The sequence below is a fragment of the Drosophila tropicalis genome, unplaced genomic scaffold (genome assembly GCF_018151085.1).
Source record: "Drosophila tropicalis isolate 14030-0801.00 unplaced genomic scaffold, ASM1815108v1 contig_443, whole genome shotgun sequence".
In the NCBI taxonomy this organism is placed as follows: domain Eukaryota; kingdom Metazoa; phylum Arthropoda; class Insecta; order Diptera; family Drosophilidae; genus Drosophila; species Drosophila tropicalis.
Window position 1 is genome coordinate 5,297,237 of NW_027172907.1, and position 18,365 is coordinate 5,315,601.

At 40.8% G+C, this 18,365-nt stretch overlaps 2 protein-coding genes across 2 annotated transcripts; both read left to right on the top strand.

The window, feature by feature from the left end:
* Positions 1 to 15,963: 15,963 nt before the first annotated feature.
* Positions 15,964 to 17,008, top strand: LOC137574035 (trypsin beta-like). The gene has a single exon (XM_068286140.1). It carries the CDS (start codon positions 15,964 to 15,966, stop codon positions 16,915 to 16,917), a length of 954 nt encoding a protein of 317 aa, XP_068142241.1. The 3' UTR covers positions 16,918 to 17,008.
* A 555-nt stretch (positions 17,009 to 17,563) lies between these two features.
* LOC137574036 (trypsin) lies at positions 17,564 to 18,298 on the top strand. Its single transcript, XM_068286141.1, has one exon. It carries the CDS (start codon positions 17,564 to 17,566, stop codon positions 18,296 to 18,298), a length of 735 nt encoding a protein of 244 aa, XP_068142242.1.
* Positions 18,299 to 18,365: the final 67 nt, after the last annotated feature.

Sequence of the window (18,365 nt, forward strand, 5' to 3'; positions counted from 1 at the left end):
CAAACACGCTTTGAACTTGGGGACTGTCTGTTGTGTTATGTTGTGTTGTACTTGTACTTGTAGATTGCACAAACCCCTTTGGGGCATAAATTGTAATTATGCCTGCCACTGTGGCAAACAATAAATCTCAAAGGTATTTATCGTGCAACATGACAGAAGTGGGTCGGTCGGGCTAGGCCCCAAAACAGATTTTCGGCTCACATTCATATGGAGGATTGGACAAGAGACTGAGGAGCAGTCAAGTGGGGGGTGGTGTTTGTGGTGGGTGGGTGGTTGGTTACATTTATACATTTATTTACATACACACAGAGGTATAAGAAATATTTTAAATGCAGTTATGACTAAATGCAAAAGTTATTTTTATGTTGCTGATGTCGATTTGGTTTCTTTGGTTGTTGTTGTTGTTGTTTTTTTTGTCTTTTTTCGTTGTAGTTGCTGCTGCTGGCTGTCGCTTAAAATTGTGCGCATAACTTGAAACATGAAAAGTTACTTAGAGTTGGAGTCTTTGCGGGGCTTTTAATTAAAAGCGACAGGTTTCGAGACATTTTACTTTGATACACACACACAGACACACACACACTCAAAACACTCAAAGTCCGTTCTGTTTGCATTGATGTTGCAGTTGCAGTTGCAGTTATTGTAATTACATACGCCGATGTCCAAGCCGCGCCCAAGTCACAGACGAAGAGCTCGAAGATGGATAACAGGGGGGAACGTGGCACGCCGCGGACGCTAACTGAGCGAGACCTGACCCACATTTGACTTTGAAGATGCAAATGGAGCCGCGGCGCCAAATTTATGTAATCAAAACCAACCCAAATGGATGCCATGGCGCATTCAATGAAATTGCCAGCTTGGCGCTTTTTGGGCTTTGATGATGTCAGTTTTAGGCGTCCGCAGCAGAGAGATAGCACCAGAGGAGAAGGAAGTGGTGCTGCAGTCGGTGGGGTGGGGTGTTGTGGGGCAGGGCAGGCACAGGAGGCAATCCAAAACCTAAGCAAAAAGGTTATCAATATCTCAAGATCTTGTGTAAAAGTTGCCAACAAAATTTCACTCGTAATGCAATCGCACGCAATGTCCTCCCAACGGAAAACAAAAATAAAACCTACAGACAAAATCTCCAAATGCACTCCTCACTCGCAGAGTGCAGAGTTCCCATCGAAAGTCAAAGGGAAAGCTGCTGCCGATGATCATGATGATGCCAATAGATGCTGTTGGTCCGGCTAGAAATGGTCTGGAATTTTTAATTATAGCTTATAGTAATTCTTTATATATATTCTATGGCAGCATAAATCAAATGCTGCCAGCCATTCAAACTTGGACTTAATTAAAAGGAGAAAAAAAAGCTACAAGGTCGGTTTAACTGCAACCACATCGAATTCTGTATGCTCTGGCAATTCAAATCAGTTTCAGCCCTTTGAACAAAGGTTCAGAATCTTTTTAGTTGGTAAAGAACTTTAAAAGATATAACTGATGATCTGATAGAGCCTTATTTTTTAATCTCAACACTTTTAATGTTGTCATGTGTTATATTAAACAGAACATACCCCTTCTCGAAAGGGAAATCAAATGGACACAACAAAAAGAAACACATTGGAGGGGGAAAAAAGAACTAGCTACAAACTGAAGTTCTTCTTGAGGCTGAAATTTTTTTGTTGAAAAATCATAAATCAATGCAGCGCGCGCGAAAGCAAACTAATAAAATTCAATTTGTAATCAGGGAGACAGAGAGAGAGGTCTTGGGAGAGTTGAAGGGAGTGGAGAGACTCTTGCAACGCCCTACGAGAACTTAAAAACCTGAGACGAAAACTCCTCAATCAGTTAGTTGGTATAGGCCAGGCAGCAAGCCAGCCAGGCAAACCAGGCCCGATGCCGGGTGCCCGGTTACCAGATCAGCCAGAAATACCGCAAGAGTTAGAACGAATCAGCGGATCGTTGGGGTTCGGTTATATTGGCGGGATGGCTGGCCACTTCTAAGAATGCAGCTAAATGTATATACCAAATGTTCATATATATATACATATATATGTACACATGTATATTTTCGTGGCAGAGAAGCGATGTAGATGAGGCTTCACTTTGAGCTCATAAAAATGAACATGCCAGGCGGCTGTCAGAAAGGCAACGGCGGTGTTGTTGAGACGGCTACTCAAAAAATCACAAAAAGCACACACACACACATACACACAACCAAAAAACACAACAAAATGAAATGGTGAAACAAAAAATATAGCAACAACAACTACAACAACATGATGCTAAAAGCGCGACCAGGTTGAGTGTTGGCTTTTTGGAGTGACGTTTTGGGTTTGGTATCAAGAAGAACAAAGTCAAAGCCGATCGAATGCCTATGGGGCTAGAGACGAGACAACCAACCAAGAGAGATCACAGAGAGAGCGAGAGAGAGAGAGACCAGAGACTGGAGACCGGAGATCAGGCTATGCAGAGATATGATGAAATCGGAGCGTGAGATTTGTGAATTGATTAAAGTGTATCAAAGTCAAAGGAATTGGATCGATGTAAGAGCAAATCGATTGAAGAAGTGTGCAAGAGCCATAAAGAGGGAGGGGTGGGAATGGGAATGCTGCACAAACATATAAACTAAAATGAACTTAACACAAAAGAAAAAACAAACTAAATTGTGATCTTTATTAAGAAGATTAACATTCCCACGATTATCCATGAATTTATAAACAATTTATAAGGCAAACTTATAATTGACCAAATGGAAAAAGATTTCTTTCGTTAATTATCCTAAATATTGGTCAGTGTGAATTTTGCAAAAAATATTTCATTGGCTTTGTCACAATTGCCATCTCTAGGCATGACGACGATGCTGCCTTATTTCATTTCAGTTTATTCCATTCCATTTGGCTGTTTGGCCCGCTTGTTTGCCATGCTAACCTTGGGGGCACACATAGCAGTTGAAGCCGCCGACCAAGACCGAGACCGAGAGACTGAGACTGAGACAAGAAGCGTGATCATCATCATCATCATCATCATCGTCATGATGAAGAAGAAGTTTGCATGCCATCAACAGCAACAGCAGCAGCAGCAAACAGAGTGCCAAAGTGATTGACGCCACATCGCTTCGGTGAGTTTTCTTTTTCAATTTCAAGATCTGCGTGGCTAAATTGGACTTTTTGGTTTTTTGTTTTATTTTTCTTGGTTGGTCCCCTCCCCCTGCCCCTCTGTCTGTCTTTTTGTCTTTTGTGGGTCAGGGTCAGGTGAGCAAATGTCAAACTATGCAGCTATCCAGAAATTGCAGCAGTTGCCAAACCACTGAACCACACATACATACATACATACATATGTGGGTAATTGCTTACGCACGCGACCAAACCAATGGCATTTGCCTCTTGTCTCCTGCCTGTTGGCTTTTGCCTGTTGTCCATATCCACTTTCTTTGCGATTTATTTGAGTTTATGTGTTTATCGCTTCTTGCTAATCTGCAAAAGCTATAGCAGCAGCAGCAGCAGCAGAAGCAGCAACAGGCAATCAGTGACGGTGACAGTTGGGGCTACTCCCACAAAGAGAAAAACGGGCCAAACCCAACCAGGCCCAACCAACCAACCAAGCCAAGCCAAGCCAAGACGAGTAAGTAAGTGGTAAAAGCACCAACAAAGTCTCGTTGCATGATTTATGATGCGTAATTTGCGTGCGCAAGCGCAAATTGCGCTATAACCTTTTCCATACACACCATCAGCAGCAACATCCAGCAACATCCAACAGCATCCAGCTTCCTGCTGACAAATGAGCCACTGGTGACCAAGTTAACCCATTAAAGTCAACGACAATAGTTTCAGATTTATGTTTCGTTTTTGTTTTCTGTTAGAACTTTCCTAAATGAGAGTATTTCATAGAACTATCAGTGTTGGTATCGTTTATGGGTCGTCAATGGGTTAATCGCAGCCAGTGAAAGAGAAAAGTGTGCCAGGCATATTCTTTCTCTTTTTTTTTTTTGTTTTTGTTTTCCTTTTAACGTGACTCAAATTACCAGCAGCAGCAGCAACTCGCAAAAAAACATCCAGACTGGGCATATAAATATTGGGGCCGACTGATTTATAATTTCATTGAACTATTATCAGAGCGACAGCCTTCATTGGGCGATGTTTTGGGGCAGAGGAGAGGGCGGGCGGACAGGTTGGCTCGCCAAATTGATTAACAATCAAAATAAATCAATACTCTGCCTCAAAGCCAGAAAATGTCAAAAATCGCAACAAGCAAATTGCAATTGCAACACTTTCGCTGCAGATTTTGTTTTTCACACTTGATTTACATTTTAAATTGAAAAGGCAAAACTGAAACCGAGTCCAACCAACCAAGCACAAGCACAACCAAAAAAAAAACACACAAAACACAAGAAAAACCAGCCGAAATTTCCAGCCGGCAGGCATGAAAACAGCAAAACGAATTGGGCGACATTGTTGCAAGTGTTGTTGTTGCTAGTGTTGTTGTTGTTGGTGTTTCTGTTGCTGTTGTGGCATGGATTTGGGGCATATTGCAACGAATGCCAAAATTTCAGAGTCAAGTCAACTCTATGCACATGAGATAAAGAGATCAATGACAGAGACGGACTCTCCTGTCCCGAACTGGCCTGGGTCTGATCGGACTGTCATGGCTTCACTTGGCCCGGCCGGGTCTACAGGTGAAATGTCAAATCCTTGTGCATTTACACATTGCCAGCCCATACTCGTAATTTAACTCTTAATCGTCCACGCCATAATGTTGTTAAGCCATCTAATTGAAGTTTCACTTTTCTTATATTTATTTTTGTTTTTGTTTCTTTCAGTCTGGCAAAAGGCAACAGCAACAGCAACAGCAACAGCAACCCGTCGATTGGCCTGACTGCCTGACTGTCTGACCTCTGTGCAGATACATTAATTATCTGTAATGAACGTTTACACTTATTTATTGGCATTAAATCATCGTTTAACGCGTTTTTAGCATGCACTTTGGCGGTCCCGCGTTTTACCGCTCATCCAATCCTCCATTCAACGTTTTAGCCGATGGCCTTCGAGTGCGTCTTCTGCCTTTGTCTGCCTTTTCTGTTTACTCCAGTCTGTAGTCAGTCTTCAGTGCAGTCGCCATCTCTGTTTTAGTTGCAGTCTTTGTTTCTGGCTTGCAATAACCCAAAACTTACTGTAATATGCATGTCAAGTGGCCGCAAATTACAGCCTGCCCGTCCATGGCACTTGAGGCCGCTTCCGTTTTTCCGATCGTCAAGACTTTAAGCAGAATAAGGCTCCAGAAACGCACACTCACACACACACACGCGCACGAACAATAATATTGTGCTGTAAGTTCATTGGCCACATAACAAAAATGCCAGCCTCTTATTTCATAGTGAATTATGACTTTGTTGTATGTCACAAAATCAACAAACAATTCAATGGCATTTGGAAAGTCCTTGGAAAATTTTAGAGTTGCTTACTTGAGAGTCAATTGAGAGATTAGAAAGACTTAGCTTGAAAAATTTAAATATTTTCTTTTACAATTCATTGAAAAGATTCTTTCTTCTTGCTTCTCAGAGGATATGTCAAGACGATCTGTATTCGAAGGACTTGCAGATCGTCTCCAAAATACTTGAGTCCTCAACACTTTTGTGTTTTTTTGACCTGTAAATTAAAAGCCAAAGCAAATCAACTTTAATGATCCTGGAGAACATAATCCCAATTTTGTTTTTCAGCTGCAAAATGCTTAAATCCTGCCGCGAGATAAATATCATCTAAGGATGCAGGACAGGGAGAGGTCCAGCTATTCGAGGGGCATTCCAGGATATGTTAATATTAGTCGACGCGCATGAGTAAGGACTTCCATCTGGCGCAAGGACATGCTTAAAATTACCGAGTTATTACCATTTTTCTGTTTTCTTGACTTTTTTCCAAGTTCCAAATTGAAGAAAAGGATCAAAAAATTTGCAAAAAACTACAAAATCGTTAATATCTCAGCTCTCCGCAGGTCTATCGGGATATCCTTTGCACCAATTAAAGTCCTTGTCGATTCGAATCTTTTGACATCAGATTCGTCCTGATCCTTCAAAGGACTCGCGAGATATTTGCCTTTTATCGTTCAGCAAAAAAGTCCTTTTATCTCAGCTCCCAAAAAGAACATTCCAGGATCTGATAGTGTCAGTCGATGCGGGTCACCAAGGACTACAATCTGACTAAAGAACATCCTGATCGTCCTTGAAATGGCTGAGTAATAAGGATATTTCTTGTATTTTTGCGATTTTTGGGCATTTTTCTGACTTCCCCCTTACAAAAATTCAAGCAATATTTTTGTAAGGATATTGAAAAATCCTTGAATGCAGTTCGATAGTCCTGATCCTGGAGAACCAGAAAAGGTATGTCCTGTCGAATTCGGTCAATGTCCTGCGAAATTATAAGCTCTAGAAAATAATCCTTATTTCGTTTTTTAGCTCTAAAATCCACATATCCTGCCGCAGGACGAAAGTACATGGCTCCTTAAGATGTCCTTGATGATCTTTACGTATTGGCATGAAAAAAACTGGGGGTCATCTAAGGATGAAGGACATGAAATATTCTGAAAAGGTCCTTGTTCTCAGCTATCCGAAGGACATCACAGGACCTGAGGATGTAAATCGATGCACATGGTAAAGGAGCTTCCTCACGCCAAAAGACATTCCTCTCGTCCTTGAAATGGCCGAGTTATGAGCAGTTTTCTAATTTTTGGACTTGTAATTTTTTCCAAGTCCCAAATTGAAGCAAAGGACAAAAAAATCGGGGGAAAACTACAAAAACCTTGATATCTCCGCTCTCCGCAGGACTATAGCCATGTCCTTTGCACCAACTATTGTCCTTGATGATTCGAATCTTTTGACATCAGATTCGTCCTGATCCTTCAAAGGACTCGCGAGATATTTGCCTTTTTTCTTTCAGCAAAAAAGTCCTTTTATCTCAGCTCCCAAAAGGACATTCCAGGATCTGATAGTGTCAGTCGATGCGGGTCACCAAGGACTACAATCTGACTAAAGAACATCCTGATCGTCCTTGAAATGGCTGAGTAATAAGGATATTTCTTGTATTTTTGCGATTTTTGGCCATTTTTCTGACTTCCCCCTTACAAAAATTCAAGCAATATTTTTGTAAGGATATTGAAAATCCTTGAATGCAGTTCGATAGTCCTGATCCTGGAGAACCAGAAAAGGTATGCCCTGTCGAATTCGGTCAATGTCCTGCGAAGTTATAAGCTCTAGAAAATAATCCTTATTTCGTTTTTTAGCTCTAAAATCCACAAATCCTGCCGCAGGACGAAAGTACATGGCTCCTTAAGATGTCCTTGATGATCTTTACGTATTGGCATGAAAAAAACTGGGGGTCATCTAAGGATGAAGGACATGAAATATTCTGAAAAGGTCCTTGTTCTCAGCTATCCGAAGGACATCACAGGACCTGAGGATGTAAATCGATGCACATGGTAAAGGAGCTTCCTCACGCCAAAAGACATTCCTCTCGTTTTTGAAATGGCCGAGTTATGAGCAGTTTTCTAATTTTTGGACTTGTAATTTTTTCCAAGTCCCAAATTGAAGCAAAGGACAAAAAAATCGGGGGAAAACTACAAAATCCTTGATATCTCCGCTCTCCGCAGGACTATAGCCATGTCCTTTGCACCAACTATTGTCCTTGATGATTCGAATCTTTTGACATCAGATTCGTCCTGATCCTTCAAAGGACTCGCGAGATATTTGCCTTTTTTTCTTTCAGCAAAAAAGTCCTTTTATCTCAGCTCCCAAAAGGACATTCCAGGATCTGATAGTGTCAGTCGATGCGGGTCACCAAGGACTACAATCTGACTAAAGAACATCCTGATCGTCCTTGAAATGGCTGAGTAATAAGGATATTTCTTGTATTTTTGCGATTTTTGGCCATTTTTCTGACTCTCCCCCTTACAAAAATTCAAGCAATATTTTTGTAAGGATATTGAAAATCCTTGAATGCAGTTCGATAGTCCTGATCCTGGAGAACCAGAAAAGGTATGTCCTGTCGAATTCGGTCAATGTCCTGCGAAGTTATAAGCTCTAGAAAATAATCCTTATTTCGTTTTTTAGCTCTAAAATCCACAAATCCTGCCGCAGGACGAAAGTACATGGCTCCTTAAGATGTCCTTGATGATCTTTACGTATTGGCATGAAAAAAACTGGGGGTCATCTAAGGATGAAGGACATGAAATATTCTGAAAAGGTCCTTGTTCTCAGCTATCCGAAGGACATCACAGGACCTGAGGATGTAAATCGATGCACATGGTAAAGGAGCTTCCTCACGCCAAGAGACATTCCTCTCGTTTTTGAAATGGCCGAGTTATGAGCAGTTTTCTAATTTTTGGACTTGTAATTTTTTCCAAGTCCCAAATTGAAAGCAAAGGACAAAAAAATCGGGGGAAACTACAAAATCCTTGATATCTCCGCTCTCCGCAGGACTATAGCCATGTCCTTTGCACCAACTATTGTCCTTGATGATTCGAATCTTTTGACATCAGATTCGTCCTGATCCTTCAAAGGACTCGCGAGATATTTGCCTTTTTTCTTTCAGCAAAAAAGTCCTTTTATCTCAGCTCCCAAAAGGACATTCCAGGATCTGATAGTGTCAGTCGATGCGGGTCACCAAGGACTACAATCTGACTAAAGAACATCCTGATCGTCCTTGAAATGGCTGAGTAATAAGGATATTTCTTGTATTTTTGCGATTTTTGGCCATTTTTCTGACTCTCCCCCTTACAAAAATTCAAGCAATATTTTTGTAAGGATATTGAAAATCCTTGAATGCAGTTCGATAGTCCTGATCCTGGAGAACCAGAAAAGGTATGTCCTGTCGAATTCGGTCAATGTCCTGCGAAGTTATAAGCTCTAGAAAATAATCCTTATTTCGTTTTTTAGCTCTAAAATCCACAAATCCTGCCGCAGGACGAAAGTACATGGCTCCTTAAGATGTCCTTGATGATCTTTACGTATTGGCATGAAAAAAACTGGGGGTCATCTAAGGATGAAGGACATGAAATATTCTGAAAAGGTCCTTGTTCTCAGCTATCCGAAGGACATCACAGGACCTGAGGATGTAAATCGATGCACATGGTAAAGGAGCTTCCTCACGCCAAAAGACATTCCTCTCGTCCTTGAAATGGCCGAGTTATGAGCAGTTTTCTAATTTTTGGACTTGTAATTTTTTCCAAGTCCCAAATTGAAAGCAAAGGACAAAAAAATCGGGGGAAAACTACAAAAACCTTGATATCTCCGCTCTCCGCAGGACTATAGCCATGTCCTTTGCACCAACTATTGTCCTTGATGATTCGAATCTTTTGACATCAGATTCGTCTCGGTCCTTCAAAGGACTCGCGAGATATTCGCCTTTTTTCTTTCAGCAAAAAAGTCCTTTTATCTCAGCTCCCAAAAGGACATTCCAGGATCTGATAGTGTCAGTCGATGCGGGTCACCAAGGACTACAATCTGACTAAAGAACATCCTGATCGTCCTTGAAATGGCTGAGTAATAAGGATATTTCTTGTATTTTTGCGATTTTTGGCCATTTTTCTGACTCTCCCCCTTACAAAAATTCAAGCAATATTTTTGTAAGGATATTGAAAAATCCTTGAATGCAGTTCGATAGTCCTGATCCTGGAGAACCAGAAAAGGTATGTCCTGTCGAATTCGGTCAATGTCCTGCGAAGTTATAAGCTCTAGAAAATAATCCTTATTTCGTTTTTTAGCTCTAAAATCCACAAATCCTGCCGCAGGACGAAAGTACATGCCTCCTTAAGATGTCCTTGATGATCTTTACGTATTGGCATGAAAAAAAACTGGGGGTCATCTAAGAACGAAGGTCACAAAAATTAGCAAAAAGGTCCTTGTTCTCAGCTATCCGAAGGACCTTCCAGGACCTTGTGATCTCAGGCGATGCGGACGAAGAAGGACTTTCATCTGGCCAAAGGACATCTGAATTATCCTTAAAATAGCCGAGTTATAAGCAGTTTTGTGATTTTTGGACTTGTAATATTTAAGTGGAATATTTATGTTGCATACTTTTGGGGTTAATAATATGAATTTTTAAAAAAAGTGTTGCCTACTTATTTGGGTTAAAAGGGAATTAGCGACAATTTCGCATGTCCTTAAATGGATCAGGACGAAAGTGGTGTCAAACGAATCCTTTCATCAAGGACAATATTCTGTAAAAAGGACATCCCAATAATCCTGCAAGGAGCTGAGAAATTAAGGATTTTCAGATTTTTCGGATTTGTTGCATACTTTTAGGCGTATTGGCTTATTAAGATCCTTAAAAAATTGGTGTTGCATACTTTTAGGCGTTTGGGCTTGTGGCTGATCATACAAGCCCAAACGCCTAAAAGTAGGCAACAAAAATGTATTTTGGTACCCCACACGCTCAAACGCCTAAAAGTATGCAACAAAAATTTTGGTACCCCACATGCTCAAACGCCTAAAAGTAGGCAACACCAATTTTTTAAGGATATTAAAAAAGCCAAAACGCCTAAAAGTATGCAACAAAAAGGAAAAATCAGAAATTCCTTAATTTCTCAGCTCCTTGCAGGATTATTGGGATGTCCTTTTTACAGAATATTGTCCTTGATGAAAGGATTCGTTTGACACCACTTTCGTCCTGATCCATTTAAGGACATGCGAAATTGTCGCTAATTCCCTTTTAACCCAAATAAGTAGGCAACACTTTTTTTAAAAATTCATATTATTAACCCCAAAAGTATGCAACATAAATATTCCACTTAAATATTACAAGTCCAAAAATCACAAAACTGCTTATAACTCGGCTATTTTAAGGATAATTCAGATGTCCTTTGGCCAGATGAAAGTCCTTCTTCGTCCGCATCGCCTGAGATCACAAGGTCCTGGAAGGTCCTTCGGATAGCTGAGAACAAGGACCTTTTTGCTAATTTTTGTGACCTTCGTTCTTAGATGACCCCCAGTTTTTTTCATGCCAATACGTAAAGATCATCAAGGACATCTTAAGGAGGCATGTACTTTCGTCCTGCGGCAGGATTTGTGGATTTTAGAGCTAAAAAACGAAATAAGGATTATTTTCTAGAGCTTATAACTTCGCAGGACATTGACCGAATTCGACAGGACATACCTTTTCTGGTTCTCCAGGATCAGGACTATCGAACTGCATTCAAGGATTTTTCAATATCCTTACAAAAATATTGCTTGAATTTTTGTAAGGGGGAGAGTCAGAAAAATGGCCAAAAATCGCAAAAATACAAGAAATATCCTTATTACTCAGCCATTTCAAGGACGATCAGGATGTTCTTTAGTCAGATTGTAGTCCTTGGTGACCCGCATCGACTGACACTATCAGATCCTGGAATGTCCTTTTGGGAGCTGAGATAAAAGGACTTTTTTGCTGAAAGAAAAAAGGCAAATATCTCGGGAGTCCTTTGAAGGATCAGGACGAATCTGATGTCAAAAGATTCGAATCATCAAGGACAATAGTTGGTGCAAAGGACATGGCTATAGTCCTGCGGAGAGCGGAGATATCAAGGATTTTGTAGTTTTCCCCCGATTTTTTTGTCCTTTGCTTCAATTTGGGACTTGGAAAAAATTACAAGTCCAAAAATTGGAAAACTGCTCATAACTCGGCCATTTCAAGGACGAGAGGAATGTCTTTTGGCGTGAGGAAGCTCCTTTACCATGTGCATCGATTTACATCCTCAGGTCCTGTGATGTCCTTCGGATAGCTGAGAACAAGGACCTTTTCAGAATATTTCATGTCCTTCATCCTTAGATGACCCCCAGTTTTTTTCATGCCAATACGTAAAGATCATCAAGGACATCTTAAGGAGCCATGTACTTTCGTCCTGCGGCAGGATATGTGGATTTTAGAGCTAAAAAACGAAATAAGGATTATTTTCTAGAGCTTATAATTTCGCAGGACATTGACCGAATTCGACAGGACATACCTTTTCTGGTTCTCCAGGATCAGGACTATCGAACTGCATTCAAGGATTTTCAATATCCTTACAAAAATATTGCTTGAATTTTTGTAAGGGGGAGAGTCAGAAAAATGGCCAAAAATCGCAAAAATACAAGAAATATCCTTATTACTCAGCCATTTCAAGGACGATCAGGATGTTCTTTAGTCAGATTGTAGTCCTTGGTGACCCGCATCGACTGACACTATCAGATCCTGGAATGTCCTTTTGGGAGCTGAGATAAAAGGACTTTTTTGCTGAAAGAAAAAAGGCGAATATCTCGCGAGTCCTTTGAAGGACCGAGACGAATCTGATGTCAAAAGATTCGAATCATCAAGGACAATAGTTGGTGCAAAGGACATGGCTATAGTCCTGCGGAGAGCGGAGATATCAAGGTTTTTGTAGTTTTCCCCCGATTTTTTTGTCCTTTGCTTTCAATTTGGGACTTGGAAAAAATTACAAGTCCAAAAATTGGAAAACTGCTCATAACTCGGCCATTTCAAGGACGAGAGGAATGTCTTTTGGCGTGAGGAAGCTCCTTTACCATGTGCATCGATTTACATCCTCAGGTCCTGTGATGTCCTTCGGATAGCTGAGAACAAGGACCTTTTCAGAATATTTCATGTCCTTCATCCTTAGATGACCCCCAGTTTTTTTCATGCCAATACGTAAAGATCATCAAGGACATCTTAAGGAGCCATGTACTTTCGTCCTGCGGCAGGATATGTGGATTTTAGAGCTAAAAAACGAAATAAGGATTATTTTCTAGAGCTTATAATTTCGCAGGACATTGACCGAATTCGACAGGACATACCTTTTCTGGTTCTCCAGGATCAGGACTATCGAACTGCATTCAAGGATTTTCAATATCCTTACAAAAATATTGCTTGAATTTTTGTAAGGGGGAGAGTCAGAAAAATGGCCAAAAATCGCAAAAATACAAGAAATATCCTTATTACTCAGCCATTTCAAGGACGATCAGGATGTTCTTTAGTCAGATTGTAGTCCTTGGTGACCCGCATCGACTGACACTATCAGATCCTGGAATGTCCTTTTGGGAGCTGAGATAAAAGGACTTTTTTGCTGAAAGAAAAAAGGCGAATATCTCGCGAGTCCTTTGAAGGACCGAGACGAATCTGATGTCAAAAGATTCGAATCAACAAGGACTATAATTGGGGCAAATGATATCCCGATAGACCTGCGGAGAGCTGATATATTAACGATTTTGTAGTTTCCCCCGATTTTTTTGTCCTTTGCTTCAATTTGGGACTTGGAAAAAATGACAAGTCAAAAAAACAGAAAAATGGTAATAGCTCGATAATATTAAGGATGAGCGGGATGTCCTTGCGCCAGATGGAAATACTTTATCTTCCTCGTCGACTGACATCCTCAGGTCCTGGAAGGGTCCTCTTATAGAAATGCATGTTCAGTATCCAATCTGTAATATCTACGCAAGATATTAGCCAATATGAACAGGACACTTTTTTTATCCTTTTTAATCAGGAAAATCGATCTGCTGTTAGTTTAAATAAATTGTTACAAAATTTGAGACATAAAATGTTAAGTTAAGGATGTCTTTCCGCCAGACTAAAGTCCATGGTCGTGCCCTTCGATTGAATGAAACAGCCGATGAAATCATAAAAAAATGATTACCTCTTCGTCTTTTGCAATACATGCATTCAGTAGACAATTTTGTTCTTTTTTTAGGAAAATCCAAACAAATTGTAAACTTAATTTTGATGTTAATGATTTTTTGTGATAAAATTAAAACAGCCTTAAAGTTTCCAATGTTTTGATGTTCTTCAGGAAGATAGTCAGACTACATACATGTATGTATATATGAGAGATAGATGATCATAGGCATTTGGTCAAAGCATTAGCATCAAAAAAAAAAAAAAAAAAGTGGTATATCATAGAATCTTAAGCAAATGATTCGCAATTTATGATAGTGTTTGCTTAAGGACTTTGACTTCCGAGAAGTAAGTATGTGTAGACCGAACACGTATTGTGCCTGGCTAACCTATAATTAAAAATCAATTCACTTTAAGCTTAGAAAGGCACAACTTGTGCCTTATTATGCAAGAGATGCTTAGCTCGAAGACGAAGTTGATGCTGCTGATGAAAATTAATAACCACGTTCGTTGCCTGAGTCTTTTGTTTTTGTTAGTGATTTTGTCAAAGGTGCAAAGGCAGATGATGCCTCTGCCCCATGCAGCCCATGATGTTCCTGCAGACCTTACGTCTCAGTCTTCTTGTGGCTTGGCAGACATCAACGTGAGACGAACATATCAAGCATTATATCTTAAGTATATACGATACGAGGAGGCTATATCAAAGTGGAGTTCATGCTATGTCAAGCATGATTTTGTTGTTTAAGGCTGACTGAGTGCCTACCTCAAACTGAAAACTCATTAATGAGCTCACAAAACTGGCATTTGACAGATTTTTTAATTAAAGCATACAAATTGCAATTCTCCATGGTTAGGCGACAACGAACCAAAGGTGGCAAGTGGCGGGAGGGATGTGCCGATGGAAACAACTCAAAGATAATTCCCATCCTTTTTGGGGTTTGGTTTGCTTTGCCTTAGCTTTGCTTTTTTGTTAATGTTGCCCTATTTAACCCTGCAACATTTTGTTGAATTAATAAACGTGAAATTGAATATATGCTTGTGTATACATATGTATGCAAAATGTGAGAGAAGGAAAGCTCTATGGAATATTATCGAAACAGGCGTTTCGCCCCACCGCTAGCACCTTAGCATGACCAAAGTGGTACCAAAGAGAGAAATTTGCATACGGGGCAGGCTAATGAATTTCGCGCTTGTTTACATAATTATCATCAGCATTATTATAGCCACGTACAGAAGACGCAGGGTGGACAGAGAGGGATGTTTGGCAACAAGACCACAACAAGTCCATGCCCATGCCAAAGGAGTTTGCTGCATTTGCTGCTCCTTTCACTTTTCGCTCAACTGGCAACCAACTGCCGACTGCCGGCTGCCGGCTGCTGCCTGCCTAATTATTCCTGTCCATGGCCATTGTCTACTGTGATTTCGCACATAATTAAATTGCGCAAAAAATTTACATTAAATTAATAGTTTTATTGTTTCGTCTTTGTCTACCAGTCATGCGGAAGCAGTGCCCTACCAAAAATGGCCAACCAACTTTTAGCCGCATACAACAACAACAACAAAACTGAAGAGATAAACCACCAAACAAAACTCCGCCACCGTTATTTGACACTAACTGCAAACCAAAGCCAAGAAGAAAAAAAAACAACAACAACAAAGCAATATATTTTTTTTGTTTTTTTTTTTTTTTTGTAAAAACTCTGGACACACGCGAGAGATTTATGCCTAGATGCTTATTTCTGGCAGATATTAGCGAGGAATTTATGCAAAACGACCGGGGGCAATATTCAACTAAAATGTAATCCATTAGATACCTTATGTGCCTCATTTCACTTTCGTGGCAAGTTCCATCTGGAGAAATCGGCAGTGAGAACCTTTCCCTCTGCTGATTCTGATTCTTCTGATGCTTGATTGGTGGGGCGAAACCCCAACTAGAAGCTAAGCCTAATGGGTGAAGCTAAAATTTAAAATATGTTGTTTTTTTTTCCTCTCTTTTAGTGCCCTTTATTTGTGATGGCATTTTAACTTTGTGGTTGTATATACATACTTAAGTTGGTTCAAACTTTAAACTTGTTGGCCATCTCTCGATGGGCTTTCAGTCATAAGAATCAGAAATATAGAAAAATTTAAGATAATTAGGTTCTTTTGGTTTAGTTTTAGAGACTTCGGGAATGACGAAAGGGTATAGAGAGTCCGTGATTGTTGTTTTTTATTAAACATTTGTGTTTTTTTTTTCTTCTTGCTTTTTGGCCCGCGGAAAAAATGATTTATGAATATTTTTTGGTATTTTCTTCTTTCGCGCTCTATAGGGTCAAGAGGTGAATTGGCACAAGGCAGGCGTTTAGTTCTAGTCCAACCGCTGGCCCCGTTAGCTGTAGCCATGTATTATCAATTGATTGGAGTTGTTGTAATCGTGGCTCTGGCGGCAAGCTCTAGCCCCAGCACTTGGTCGCAGTATCAGTATTATGATGACGGTGACTATGTGGACAATGGGACATACTATTTGATCTACAGGAAACCGGTGGAAGAGCCACCTCAATCACAGATCATACGTCATTCGATGAGTAATCATCTGCCACTTAGTTACTTTGGCAATATCTCAAGTAATCCCCAAATAAACGCACTGGAAATGCTCGATGAGCTGCCCACACGAATTGTTGGCGGCAAGAAGATCGGTTGCCGAGTGGCCCCCTACCAGGCGGCCCTGCATTTCGAAGGGTACTTCATCTGTGGCGGGGTCATTATATCGAGACGCTGGATACTCACCGCTCACCACTGCATCGTGGGTCGTGCTGGCAAATATCAGGTGCGTGTGGGATCAACTCAACAGAGGCGTGGCGGTCAGTTGCGACGCGTCGAACTGATTGTGGCCAATAAGAAGTACAACAAGAATACCATGCAAAACGATATAGCTCTCCTCAAGCTGCGCGATCGCCTCAAATATGGACCGTGCGTTAAACGGGCGCACTTGCCACCTCTTAAACTCAAAACTCTGCCACGCTGCTTTCTGGTCAGTGGTTGGGGTCTAACCTCGGCCAGTGCCACGAATGTCCAACGCTATTTACGCGGTGTCGTTGTCTGCAAAACGGGCCGCTGGACATGCGCCCGGGCCTATGCTAAGGCCGGAGTTCAGATCTATAGACAAATGCTGTGCGCCCGGCGCAAGGGACGCGACAGTTGCTCCGGGGATTCCGGTGGTCCACTGGTGCACAGTGGCATTGTCTATGGCATTGTGTCCTGGGGCATTGGCTGTGCCAACTACAAGTATCCCGGTGTCTATGTGAGAGTAAAAAGATTTGTCAAATGGATACGAAAATGTATGCGAAAATACTAATAGATAAAAATATGCACAAAAAGAAAAAAACCAAAACAATCTGTCTTCATTTTTAAGAATCAGGTCATTAAGCACAAAAAAGAAAAGAGAAAAAAGATGCCAACCTGTGTAAGAGGAGTCCATGTAAAACCTGATTTCGATGTAAGTATCTGGGGTGAAATTTAAACCAAGATAGTTTTGCATATACATGAGTCAGAATTAGTCATAAATTAGCTGAATTCAAGTTCTGATAGCTTAACTCTAATAGTCAATCGACCGATCTGGTTGATTTATATATAGCCAATCAACTGGTGATAAGGAAACCAAAAATGTAGGTCACTTTTTTGTCGAATCTTAACGAGAATCGTGTCATGGTCAACTTATTGTTTGGCAAGTATTTCAATGAAAATGCAAAACAAATAAACCATCTACTTATTCCTTGTCAATGGAAGCGCATGATAAATATTCATGGGATTTTACATATATATATATATATATTATTGGGTCAAGATGATGTCTTCATTAGCATTACACAATGCTGAGAGTTCAGGTAGTGAGGTCAATAGTCTGATCTTTCCAGTTCTTGGACAATATTTGAGCTTGGCGGTTGTTTCGATTTTCAGTTCGCATCGATATGAAGTTGCTTGTGTTAAATTGCTTGCTCCTGATGGCTGGCCATTATCAAATATGGGCCAAAGAATTGAGATCACATCAACGCATTGTGGGCGGCGTTAGGCTACCCATAGAGGCCACACCTTGGGTGGCTTCGATCACAGTCAATGGGAAGTTCTCGTGTGGCGCTTCATTGATCACTAACAAATGGCTCTTGACAGCTGCCCATTGTGTGCATTATCCTGCCAGCTATTCGGTTAGAGCTGGCTCATCCAGTCCCTACTATAATGGCCAGCAACGCGACGTCAACCATGTCTATTTGCATCCAGGCTTCGATCTACATAATTTGTACCATGACATTGCAATCCTACAGACCAGGGAGCCCTTTAGATTAAATCGAAGAGTTCAATTGATCAAGTTACCCTTACCTGGGCTGAGTGTGTTGCCCAAGCGTCTGCTAGTCGCCGGCTGGGGCTCAATACACACAAACATTACGGAGGCCCTGGGCCAATTGCAGGGCACATGGGTGCTGCCCCTTGAGCAGGGTGTCTGCCAATATCTATATCAACAAAGGGATCGCATCATCACCAACGATATGCTCTGTGCGGCGGCAGCTGATCGAGATCATTGTTATGGTGATTCTGGTGGTCCGCTCGTACATCGAGGCATCACCTATGGCATCGTGTCCTTTGCCTATGGCTGTGCCAATCCTTATTTCCCTGGCGTCTACACAAAAGTGGCCAATTATGTCAACTGGATATTCGAAGTGTTGAGAATAGTTGCCCATTGAATCTAAACTTAATTTCTAATTACACACAAAGTATACGATTATTGATAAATACATGAATAATAAAATC

What these genes read in the sequence shown, in the direction of transcription:
- LOC137574035 (XM_068286140.1), top strand. Translation starts at nt 15,964, where the DNA reads ATGTATTATCAATTGATTGGAGTTGTTGTAATCGTGGCTCTGGCGGCA.
- LOC137574036 (XM_068286141.1), top strand. Translation starts at nt 17,564, where the DNA reads ATGGCTGGCCATTATCAAATATGGGCCAAAGAATTGAGATCACATCAA.